Genomic DNA, 13,039 nt, shown 5'->3' with positions numbered 1-13,039 from the left:
AAAGATTATAACAATTTATCTATTATCAGTGTAAACACTTAAGGTTCAAGAATGCAAACCTTGGCATGTCTCAGCCTTTGGGATGATTGATTTTCTTTAGTACTTTTTCCCAGCTGATCGTTTCAAGTTCACAAGTTTTAAGTCTTCTCATGAAATCAGACAAAATACCTGTTCAAAGCCCTCGCTATTTCTTCACTTTCCATCATCAATTCTCCAGACCCACTCTTTTCCTATTCAAATATTCCCAACCTTCAAATCTACCCAAACACGCCCCTGTTAAAATTCCAAAGTTTGCTCAAGCAATGGCCACCAGGGTTCAATAGTGAGCAAAACAGGAACAGAGAGAAAACAAGAAATATTTTAGAACATAGATCATAGAACATAGGAAAGTACAGCACAGTACAAGCCCTTCAGCCCACAATGTTGTGCCGTGGAATAATCCTAATCCAAAAATAAAATAACCTAACCTACATTCCCCTCAATTCACTGCTGTCCATGTGCATGTCCAGCAGTCACTTAAATTTCACTAATGACTCTGCTTCCACGACTATCACTAGCAAACTATTCCATGCGGTCACAACTCTCTGGATGAAAAACCTCCCTCTGATGTCTCCTCTATACCTTCTTCCTAACACCTTAAAACTATGACCCCTCGTGGCAGTCAGTCCTGCCCTGGGGAAAATTTTCTTTTCAAAACAAAAGCAAAATTACTATAGATGCTGGAAATTTGAAATTAAGACATTAATATTAGAGTAACCCAACTGCTCTGGCAGCATTCTTGGAGCCAGAAAAAGTTAATATTTTGAGTCCAGTATGATTTTTCTTCAAGGAAATAAAATGCAACAGTTAGTTAAAATTGTACTTCAGAAAACAAACATTCTGTATTTTAACCTTGTGTCACGTTGTCATACATTTCAACTTGATGAGGAAAAGATGAAGAAGTGTTTCAAATTAAACAAAACCTAGCTTTCAGCTCACAATATAATTGGTCAAATAAATTTACAGGCTGTCCAACATTACTGCAACTTTATGGGCATACAACTTATGGATCAACAAAAATTAAGTGAGATAAGGACAATACAGTCATTTCCAAAAGTTTTTGGCTACACGTACAATTAAAGAGGATTAAAGATTTTAACTATCAATAAACATTCAGAGTAATTCTGATCATATTCCATAAAACTGTCCAAAAAGTGTAATGATGTGAAGTGAAAACATATACATAAGAAATGCTGATTATAATAATATAATGAAATCAAATCAATTTGCAAATTGAACTTAATTTTTGAAGCCCAATGTTATGCTAACTTCAACTTGCTTTGCTCCAAAATCTGTAACTGACCATTAATAAACAGTTGGTGTAATTTTCTAAAAGTCAATGTGCATCAACAAAACTTGTGAAAGTTGCAATTTGATAACTAGAAGAAAATACACACAAACAGATGTGTTGCGATATTTTGTTACCAAGTTTTCAGATATGAGACTTTAATTTTTACCTAATGATGTACTGTACTTACAATAATGCCTTATAAGCATTTGCACTGTTAACATAACATTTTTTAAAACTGATTTTGCACATACGAGGAACCTAACCCATAAATTCTAGAATTGTATTTAAGATTTTTAAGGAAGTATGCTTTTCTTAAGTGCATGAATTTGAATAGGCATGGTCAAATACGCAATATATTGGAAAATCAGGAATGAAAATTAAAACAATAACTTCAAACACCTTTTCTCTCCTGAGGATAACTAATCATGTTGGGTAAAATATAAAGTTCCTTAAAAGAATAATGAAAATACTTCTTATACAAGGTACTATTCTTAAATGCTGTGCATACAATGTTGTGCCTCAGGAAGGGTTTTCCAAGGAATTAGACTAGTTTAATCCCTCCTGCGATCCCCATCCATTCTGTTCATAACATGGTTTGATGTGAGTCACTACAAATTTGTTTACTGTGAAACTTCAACTAAGTGTTCAGACAGGATGAATTTCAAACTCTAACAATGCTCCAATCTTGAATTAGTTAAATTTTAGCTTAAAAATCTGTACTGTAAAACTCAAGCAGTCAATCAATACAATATTCACACTATAGTGGTGGCATGAAGCAGTTTGACTTTTCAATGTTTCAAGAAGTTGAAAAATAATTTAAAAATTATTGCAGGACTAAAAATGCATATGCACACTTAAAGACAACGTATAGCATTCTAGTAGTGTAGGCAGCAATCGGGTTAGGTACTAATTGTGCATTTGTATGTCAAATTCTAATCACTGAAATAACACTGCACCGACAATACAAATGTGATGAAAATATAACCACTGCAGTTGGGTCACTCAAGTCAAAAGAAACATGACTGATCCGTTAAAAGGTATACGGAGCTATTTTTAAAAGAGGTCACATTGAGATAACTGAAGTGAAGTCTTTACAAATGACCAAGACAATTTTTTTTTAAAAATTTGTTCACAGAACATTGGCACACTGAAAAGATCAGTATTTATTGCCCACATCTAATTTCCTCAAGAATTTGGTGAGGAGCTACCTTCTTTAACCGTTGTCATTTTCTGACGTAGGTACAGCCACAGTGCTGTTAGGGAGTTCCCAGATTTCATTCCAGTAGCAGCGGATGTACAGCAAAACAGTTCTAAACTCAGGATTTGGAATGGAACATTCAGATGGAGTCGCTCCTATGCATCTGCAGCACATGCTCTTTAAGGTGGCATAGCTGTTACAGGTTTTAAAGGTCTGTCGAAGGATTCTTTGTGAGTTGCTACATTGCATCTCAAATACGGTATAGTATGCTGTTATCACTGTGATGCTAGTCATTCTGGAAGTGAAGGTTCAAGGGGATGGATGGGGTGCTAAGGAACTAACGTTTTTGTTCTGAATATTGAGACTCTTGAGTATAATTGGTTTTGCATTCATCCAGGCAAGAGAAGAGTATTCCATCACACTCCTGATTTATGCCTTGTAGCTGGTCAGACTTTAGGGAGGCGAGTTACTCACTGCAGAATTCCCATCATTTAACCTTCTGTTAAAACTATAATATTTACATGACTGATCTAATTAAGTCTGGCAAAGATAAGGATGATGGGGGATTCAGTGATTATTATGCCAATAAAAGATATGAGGAGACGGTCGGTTTCACTATGAGAACAGTCATAGTGATTCTGAACATTGCATCAAATTCCTCATAATTGAGAATAGCTACAATTGAAATGATGATTAGAAGCAGTTCAAACTTAAATGCTGATTTTCAAAATTTAGCAATCATGAATTTCTTGTACATCCCACAATCCTCAAAAGTATTTAAAATTAAGAACCGCAATAATGACAATGACTAATTAATATGAAGATAAGTACTGGGATACATTGAATAATTAACATCTGACAGAAACTGAAGCAAATTTTTGCAACATCCAGTATAATTTCCATTGGATTAGCTCTAGCATATGACAGTAAGTGATAATAACTAGGTCTGGAAATATAAAATCTTGCATGCTTTGGATTGGTGCCTAATTAGCAAACCAGCATTTTAGGAATAAGCATAATGAATGTATAGTCTTGTCACAGCTTTTATTTCAAAGGAGGACAATAAACATTCTGAATCAAATTGAAAACTGGCATTGTATTTTGTCAAGTTTCACAGTGTGCTCCAATGATCAACACTAAGAACAATTTATAGCAATAATATCTTTATGTGAAGCCATCCCTAGTCACTTCACAGAAGTATCATAGAAGAAAATGTAGAACTGAGCAATGTAAGCAAAGGAGGTCTATAAGAAATAGGAACAGGAACAGGCCCTTTGACCCCTTGAACCTGTTCTGCCATTCAATAGGATGACGAGTGATCTGAAGCTCCTCATATCCACTGTGCTGTACTTTTCCCCCTAACTCTTGATTCCTTTATAAATCAAGACTCAATTCAACTCAGCTTTAAATATACATAATGACTCTGCGCTAAGGAGTTCACAAGACTCTCAACTCTCAGAAAAAAAGACATTCCTCCTCATCTCAGCCTTAACAGGCACCCCTTTACTCAAACTATGCCCTCTGGTACTGTGCTGTCCTATGAGGGGAAACATCCTGTCAGCATTTACCTTGTCAAGCCCCTTAAGAATCCTTTAAGCTTCAATGAAAATCTCTCTCATTCATTTAAATGCCAGTGAAAAGAGTCCCAACCTGTTTAGCATTTGCTCAAAAGGCAAGCCCTCCATACAAAGGGTCATCCTAGTGAACCTTCTCCAAGTTGTCTCCAAAGAATTGACATATTTCCTTAAACAAGGGGACCAAGACAGCTCACAGTATTCCAGATACAGTCTCACCAATACCTTGTGAAGTTGCAGTAAGACATCCCTACTCTTACATTCCAATGCCCCTTGAAATAAGGACCTACATTTCATCAGCATTTTCGATTACCTGTGACACTTGTGTTAGCTTTCTGTGTTTTGTGCACAAGTACCCTGAAGTCTGTGTGTGGAAGCTTCCAACAGTTTTCTCTCCCTTAAATAATACAGTTCCCTTGTTCTCCCTTCCAAAATGAAGGGCTTTATATTATCCTCCATTTGCCAACTTTTGCCCACTTAACCTCCCAAAATCCCTCTGTAAACTGTTTGAATCCCTCTCACAACTTGTCTTTCCACTTACTGTGCCATTTGAAAATTTGGCTACAGCACATTTGCTTCCTTCCTTCAAGTCATTACAAAAATATTACAAACAATTGCAGTCCCAGCACGGATTCCCATGGTACCCCAATCGTCACAGGTCACCAATCTGAAAAAAACCCTTTTCTCCACTTGCTGTTTCCTATCCAAGGCAATATACTACCTCCAACACTGTGGGTGCTTATTTTATGGCTTAATGTTTTGTGAAGCACCTTATCGAACACCCAAAGCCTTGGTTGAAGACGTAGATTTCTCAGTACATTGAAGGATTATAAGTGACATTAACAGACAGAGGGATTTAGGGAAGGAAGTTGACAGTTTGGGACTAGGCAACTGAAGGCACAGCACTAATAGTGAAGCAATTAAAACCAAGGACCACAAACCTGGAAAAAAGGCAACACAGATTTGTAGAATCCCTACAGTGTGGAAACAGGCCATTCCACGCAAGTAGTCCATACTAATTCTCTAAACAGCATTTGAGCTAGACCCAAACCCTACCCTATGACCTTGCATTTCCCATCGCTATTCCACCTCATCCACACATCCCTGGGCAGTGTGAGCAATTTAGTATGGTTAATCCACCTAATCTGCACAGCTTTGGACTGTGGGAGAAAACTGGAGCACCTGCAGGAAACCCACACAGACAAGGGAGAATGTGTAAACTCCACACAGTCACCTGAAGCTTGAATTGAACCCACCTCCCTGGCATTGTGAGGCAGCAATGCTGGCCACTGAGCCACCATGCCACCTTAGTTATGGAACTGGAGGGGAGTATAATAATAGTGAGTCAAGAGGCCATGAAGGGTTGTGAATACAAAAATGAGGACTTAACAGTCAAGGAATTGCTGGACTGGGAGCCAATGTATGTCAGCAAGCTGGAATGCAACTTAATACAAGCCAAGACACGGGTGGAGTTTTGAATGACCTCAAACTTACAGGACAGAGTTTGAGAACCCACCTAGGAGCACAATGCAACAGAATCATACAAATGATGGGCTGAAGAGCCTGTTTTGAACCACCAAAAATATGCTCCATCCTATGCAAGTACCATTTTCCCCACACTAGGCCCATTACCTTGAATGTTGATCATCCTTCAAATGCTCATCCAAGTAAATTTTAAAAGGTTGCGAGGTTTCCCACCTGAACTATCCTTCCAGACTGCCCATTATAGATCAACTCAAGCAGCCAAGTGAAAAAAATTTTCGTCAAATCCCCAGCTCCAGCCTTTCACTTTAAAATTATGTCCTCTTGTTACTGAGCCTCTCTTCATAGAAGAAATGCTTGATCCCAGACAATACTTGGTCAATTTCCTTTGTAGAGGAGAACAATCACGTCGTTTCTATCATGTGGCAATCAGACTGGTACACAATACTCCAGCTGTGGCCTAAACAAAATTCTGTTCAGCTCCAACATGACCTCTGTGCTCTTACAATCCATGCCACGACTGATAAAGGCAAATGTCTCATATGCTTCTTAACTATCCCATTTACTTGCTCAGCCAGTTTCAAGGATTTGTGAACATGCACTCCAAAATTCCTGTGATCATCTGAACTTCCTATTGTCCTGCCATTCAATTAAGTACTCTCGTCTTGTTCTTCCTTCCAAAGTGCATCACCTCACGCTTATTAGGATTAAATTCCATCTACCACTGATCCCACCCGATCTTTGAGTCATCAGCAAACCTACTTATCATGCTCCCAGCATTCTAATCCACATGTGAATGATGTGAAGGTGAACAAGAGAGTGGGCAAAGTCAGAAATCACACGACACCAGGATATAGTCCAACAGGTTAATTTGACATCACAAGCTTTCAGAGCCTCAGTCCTCCTTCAGGTGTTAGTGAGAGGGGTAGTATCAGGCACAGAATTTATAAGTAAAAGGTCAAAGCTCCACACCATTGAGGAGAATGTACTAAGCAAACCTGGGATGCTGTTCAATCTTTAATCAGTTAGAAGGTTTTAATTGATTAATATGTTTACGTAAATCCCCAAATTCCTTTCAAGTCACAGTCCTGAGAGAACTAAGGATTTTATCAGCGTAACTTTACACTGTTACAAAGTTACATCGATAAAACCTTTAACAGCAAAATGCTTCCAAGCCAATTTTGGATCCAAGTTGCCAAGTTATTCTGGATCCCATGAGCTTTTATCGTCTTTACCAGTTTCCTGAATGGGGTATTGTCCAAGGCTTTGTTGAGATCTATGTAAACTATATCAACTGCCCTCCCTGATCCAAATATTCTGTAACCTCTTTGAAATACTCCATCAGATTTGTGACTTCCCTCTGACAAAGCCATGCTGACAATCCGTGATCAAACCGTGCTCTCTAAATGGAGATTAACTTCTTTCTTCACTATCTTCTTCAATAGTTTACCTACTATTAATATGGTAGAATTACTGGTTTATAGTTCACTGGTCTATTTCTACATCCTCCTCGTAAAGTGGAACCACCCTAGCTCCAATCCTCTGGAACCTCACCTGTGGCCAGACAGAATTTAAAAAGTTGAGTCAGGGTTCCTGTAATTTCCCTCCCTCATCTCCCACAGCAGCCTGGGATCCAACTCATTTGGATCTAAGGATTTGTCCACTTTTGCCTATCTACCAAAACCTCCAATAGCTCCTCACTTCTTATAAGAATCTACACAACAAAGTTACTGCCCATCTCTTCCCATTGTGTACTTGCATTCTCCTTCTCCCAAGTAAGATGTAAAGTACTCATTTAAAATTCTACCAAGTCCTAGGTCTTCACGCACAGATTATCCACTTGGTTTTCCTAACAGGTCCTAATCGTTCCCTTTTCTTCTCCTTGATATACTTGTAGAACATTTTAGGATTCTCCCTAAAATTGCCTGCCAGCAATTTTTCATGCCCCATCTTTGCTCTCGTAATTGCTTTCTTCAGGTTCCCCCCTACACTTTTTACACATGTGCATGGCCTTTACTGTTTTGCTCCCTTTGTAACTGTTAGATCACTTTCCTATACTTTTTATTAAGTCCTGTACATTCCCAGACATCCAGACTTCTCTAGATTAATGAGAACTACAATGGCAAAGACATTAATGCACATGAAGTGAGCTAAGGCTGCACAAAACAAAGCAACGTTGTAGAAACAGAATTTTAGTTATGGTAAAAATGTAAGCTTGGAAGCTCGTCTCAAGAGTCAAGTGCTACACTGAACTGGCTTAATTTCAGACTGTTGCCAAGAACAGTAAGCAAGTCAGCAGCCAGTGTACCCAGTTTGGAATGACATCCAAATACACTGACAAGATGAGCTTCAGGACAGCATGAGGGAGAAAGAATAGAAACAAGACAAAGATGAGTTCAGGGCTGGGCAGAGGAAACAGCATAAAAAAGGGAAGTTCAGCCAAGTAGACTATTAGAGGGGAGATATGCAGTAGGTTCAGCAGTTTAAATGATATCAATCTTAGACAAAGAGGTTAATGAGCTGCTTTCACTTATTGGAGGAGAGAAGGATGGAGGGAACAAAGGAGAGGGGTTTAAGAAAATGGTTTGGAAGGAAGATAAAAAGCCATGGGTTACATTTGAATTCTTTGATGATCTGGGAATACAGCACAACCTGACAAGTGTTTCAAGTGGCCATCAGAAATGGCAGTGACTGCCAGTTGTCTGTCATACCTTTCAAGTTGACATCCCAGGAAGGAAGTGGACACAAGGACTGTACCAGGAAAATAAATAGGGTGAGAGAATAGTGGTTTTTTTGGGACCAAGTTAAAGGTGTAGAAGAGTACAACTGTGTAAGAGAAAACAAATGCCACATAGAAAGTTAGGGTTTTGAAAGTGAAGTTCAAAATGCAGAACTACCAGGACACAGGAAATAAGATTAGGCCATTTAGCACCACCAGCCGACTCCACCGTTCAATATCATTGCTCTGATATAAGTGCCCTTTTAACTTCACTTTCACTCCATGTACCACAAGACACCCTTGTTGATCAATAATCTAACTCCAGCCTTGTATACATTCAGTGGCCCAATCTCTCCTCCTGACTGCAGAAAAAATAAAGTTAAATGCAATTACTTTGAGAGAATAAACTCCTTTCTGGTGCCCTTAGTTTTAGATTTGTTCACAAAGGGAAGCATTCCTTCAGCATCTAATATGTCATACCTCCAGAACGTTAAATGCTTTATGAGTAAATAATTCTAAGTTTTGATTGACTAGAGTCCAAACTTTTCTCAGAAGACATGCAACAAATTAAAACCCTTTTCTAATTACTAGTGTAAGTATATCACTCCTGATATGAGATCAAAAATGTGCACAACATCCTAAATGCAATCTCACCAAACCTATACACAGTATAGATGCAGCAAGGCTTCTTTAATTCTGTATTAACTACAAAACAAATGACATTTGAACTATTGAAAAATTGTTGATTGAAATCAAGTACCAAAAATGCATGTACCTGGGTTGAGGGTGTAACTCGCAATGGAGCCATCTTTTGCTGTGCACGTGCAATGCTTTGTTGGATACTCTGCTGAAGAGCAGCCTGGTGAGCAGCATTTTGCAACTGTCGCGTTGCATTGTGAATTACTGTCAACGGCTGAGTAAAGACAGCCTGCTGCTGTGAAACAGCCGTTAGAATCTTAGGTTGACTAGGCCGGTTCACTGTAGGGGACTGGGTGGAAATATTTATTTGCTGAGTTTGGGTTGGGTTGCACGAATCTATCCTTTGGACAACCTGACTTGGATGAACACTGGCATGCATCTGCTGCATCATAGCATTGCACTCAGGCACTTGTAACATCTGATGCTGATCTGTGGAAAGCACTCGAGTTTCTGGAGGAACATACGATGCCAAGCTGATCTTCTGAAGAATTTGATTTTCAGCAGGCTCAGAGTTCAATTGCACAACACTGTTTTTGCTGAATTGCGTCGCTTGCTGCTGAGACTTTGTAACGTGAGTGATGACTTGCTGGAGGTCATCTGTCAGACCCACATGCTGCACAAACTGGGCATGTTCCTGCTGTTGCTGATGATGACTACCAAACATTTGAGCCGCTTCGCTTTCGCTTACTTCTACCAGTCCCTGTTGCTTTGCTAACTGCTCGACCAGTTGTTGCTGTTCCTCCGGGGTTAGCCCCGTGCCCTCCACGAAAGTGCCATCGGGCTGCACATAAATAATGGTGCTGGGGGTGGACTCGATCGAGATGCTCTCCAGCTCCTCCGCGGCCACCGCGAAGTCACCCGCGCTCACTGCTGCCACAGTGCCGCCAGCTGCGGGGGCCTCCGCCAGAGAGTTGATGATGCCGTTGGCGGTCAAGAGGCCGCCCGCAACATCGGCTAAAGTGCTGACCGCCTGAGTGGGCTCTTCTCCTCCTCCCCCCCCCACCACCACCTGCACGATCTCCTCCGGCAGCACTTGGCACGAGTGCGTATCGAACTGCTTGCAGGGCACGCTGACACAGCCGGTCTCCGCGGCTGCGGTGCTCTGCTGTACCAGGGTCTCCAGGCAGTCGGTGCCATGCTGCTGGGGAGCTGCCCCGTCTTGTGCAGCCAGCTTGTTCTCCTCATCGTCCGCCATGTTGGCGGCCCTGCTCTCAGGCAGAGGGAGTCGGGAGCGCCAACACTAATTTCTCCAGCGAGCTTTTTTTCGAGCCGGAACCAGCGCCGAGGTCGAAAAAGGCAAAAACAAGCCCCGAGCAGCGGCCGAAACCGAAAAAATCGGCGAAAGGGTCGCAGGAAAGATTAATCCCCGTCCGCAAAAAAAGCAGTCGTTATGCGGACGTCACAGGCGTCGAGGCAACATGGCGGAAAAGCGGGTCTACGGCAGCCGGCGAAGCTGAAAAAGAACGCGGCTGCTGACGTCAGGATTTTGAGGTTGCTGTGCGAGGGGGTGGGGAGAGGGGAGAGGTGGATAAAGTGACGGATCTAGATGTGATGGGGTGGGAAAGCGGAGAAATTGCAGGGGGCTCAGATATGCCAGTCCCACGTAAAACCTGAAATATTTATCAGGAGACATCCTCCCCGCACCCGACCGGTTTTTTTAATACACAAATGTTCGTGGTCCCATTTCAGTACGTATTTGCAGAAATATTTTTTTGGACAGGGCGAACTGGAAAGAAGAAGAAAACAGGGATGAAAGTCGTCAGTTCAGCGAAAAGTGTATTTGAAATATCTCACAAATACTTTGTACCTTAGCACTACTTTTTACTTTGGATTTGAGGGGAAAAGGTAATTTCGCCCAACGTGGGGCTCGAACCCACGACCCTGAGATTAAGAGTCTCATGCTCTACCGACTGAGCTAGCCGGGCGCTGTTAGGTGTCTTTGCTATAGAGCCTCATGACAACAAATCTGCGTCATTGAGCTTTATAGGGAATATTTGTGAGTTGTTTCCTGGGCATGTTGGCTAATGCGCTTCATAGTTAATTACCATAAATCATAAAGGTTTAGTGGGTTTGGAAAACCACAACTGTAGTGAAGGAAGGGAGCAATAAATAAGGTTTTAACAATATAGCGTGAAGTCTATCTTGTACTTTTTTAAAGGTAACAGTAAAATTGGATTGAGACTTTTTTTGCACCAAAAGTTATATAAGAACTGGAATTTTGGATCCAGCTATTTGATTTATTGAATACTGTAAAATGATCATTTGCTACATATATCAGGAAATAGAAAATTATACTGGATGCAAAACTCTCCAGTACTGTTTTTAAATTTCTGTCACATCTGTTCCGACTACAAAGGACACATTAAATAGAGATAACAAGGTGTAGAGCTGGATGAACACAGCAGGCCAAGCAGTGTCTTAGGAGCAGGAAAGCTGATGCTTTGGGCCTAGACCCTTCTTCAGAAATGGGGGAGAAGAAGAGGGTTCTGAAATAAATAGGGAAAGAGGGGGAGACGGACAGAAGATGGATAAAGGAGAAGATACATGGAGAGGAGACAGACAGGTTAAAGAGGTGGGGATTGAGCCAGTAAAGGTGAGTGTACGTGGGGAGTTGGGGGGAAAGGCAGTGCAGGGAGGACAGACAGGTCAAGGGGGCAGAATGAGGTTAGTAGGTAGGAAATGGGGATGCGGCTTGAGGTGGGTGGAGGGGATAGGTGAGAGGAAGAACAGGTTAGGGGACGAGCTGGGCTGGTTTTGGGATGCGGTAGAGGGAGTGAAGATTTTGATGTTTGTGAAATCCACATTGATACCATTGGGCTGCAGGGTTCCCAAGCGGAATGGGAGTTACTGTTCCTGCAATCTTCAGGTGGCATCGTTGTGGCACTGCAGGAGGCCCAGGATGGATATGTCATCTGAGGATTGGGAGGGGAGTTGAAATGGTTCGTGACTGGGAGGTGCAGTTGTTTATTGCGAACTGAGTGTAGGTGCTTTGCAAAGCAGTCCCCAAGCCTCTGCTTGGTTTCCCCGATGTAGAGGAGGCCACAACGGGTACAGCAGATGCAGTATACCACATTAGCAGATGTGCAGGTGAACATCTGCTTGATGTGGAAAGTCTTCTTGGAGCCTGGGATGGGGGCAAAGGAGGAGATGTAGGTCAGGTTGCAGGGAAAATTGCTGGGTGTGGTGGGACTGGAGGAGAGTGTGGAGTGGACAAAAGGAGTCATGGAGAGAGTGGTCTCTCTGAAAAGCAGACAAAGGGTGGGGAGGGAAATATGTCTTTGGTAGTAGGATTGCAGAAGGCAGAAGTGTCAGAGGATGATGCATTGGATCCAGAGGTTGGTGGGGTGGTATGTGAGGACGAGGGGGATTCTCTTTTGGTGGTTATTGCGGTGATGGGGCATGAGGGATGAGTTGCGGGAAATGCGGGAGACACGGTCAAGGGTGCTCTCAACCACTGCGAGGGGGAATTTGCAGTCCTTGAAAAACGAGGACATCCGAGATGTTTGGGAGTGGAATGCCTCATCCTGGCAGCAGATGCAGCAGAGGCAAAAGAATTGGGAATAGAGGATGGCATTTTTGCAGGAAGGTGGGTGGAAGGAGGTGTATTCTAGGTAGCTGTGGGAGTCAGTGGGCTTGAAATGGATGTCGGTTTCCGGATGGTTGCCCGAGATGGAGACGGTGAGGTCCGGGAAGGTGAGGGAGGTGTTAGAGATAGTCCATGTGAACTTAAGGCCAGGATGGAAGGTGTTGGTGAAGTGGATGAACTGTTCGAGCTCCTCGTTCGAGCATGAGGCAGCGCCGATACAGTCATCAATGTAACGGAGGAACAGGTGGGGTTTAGGGCCAGTGTAGTTATGGAAGAGGGACTGTTCCACGTAACGTACAAATAGCTTGGGCCCGTGCGGGTACCCATGGCCACGCCCTTTGTCTGTAGGAAGTGGGGAGAATTGAAAGAGAAGCTGTTGAGGGTGAGGACAAGTTCCGCTAAGCGGATGAGAGTGTCAGTGGAGGGGGACTGGTCAGGCCTGCGGGACAGG

At 42.1% G+C, this 13,039-nt stretch overlaps 1 protein-coding gene and 1 non-coding gene across 3 annotated transcripts in view; both read right to left on the bottom strand.

The window, feature by feature from the left end:
- The window catches only part of znf839 (zinc finger protein 839), a 53,550-nt gene extending 43,110 nt beyond the window's left edge, over positions 1-10,440 (bottom strand). For both annotated transcript variants that reach the window (XM_048537737.2, XM_048537738.2), the window contains exon 1: positions 9,079-10,440. In XM_048537737.2, coding sequence (XP_048393694.2) covers positions 9,079-10,197 — 1,119 coding nt within the window. In that variant the 5' untranslated portion in view covers positions 10,198-10,440. The remainder of the gene's footprint in view (positions 1-9,078) is intronic.
- Positions 10,441-10,854: 414 nt separating this feature from the next.
- Positions 10,855-10,927, bottom strand: trnak-cuu (transfer RNA lysine (anticodon CUU)). The gene has a single exon. It is a non-coding gene; the product is annotated as a tRNA-Lys (tRNA).
- Between the last annotated feature and the right edge of the window lie 2,112 nt (positions 10,928-13,039).

Source organism: Stegostoma tigrinum, chromosome 10 (genome assembly GCF_030684315.1).
Source record: "Stegostoma tigrinum isolate sSteTig4 chromosome 10, sSteTig4.hap1, whole genome shotgun sequence".
Lineage (NCBI taxonomy): Eukaryota > Metazoa > Chordata > Chondrichthyes > Orectolobiformes > Stegostomatidae > Stegostoma > Stegostoma tigrinum.
Note: the sequence above shows the minus strand (reverse complement) of the source record. Positions and strands in the feature narration are given on the sequence as shown.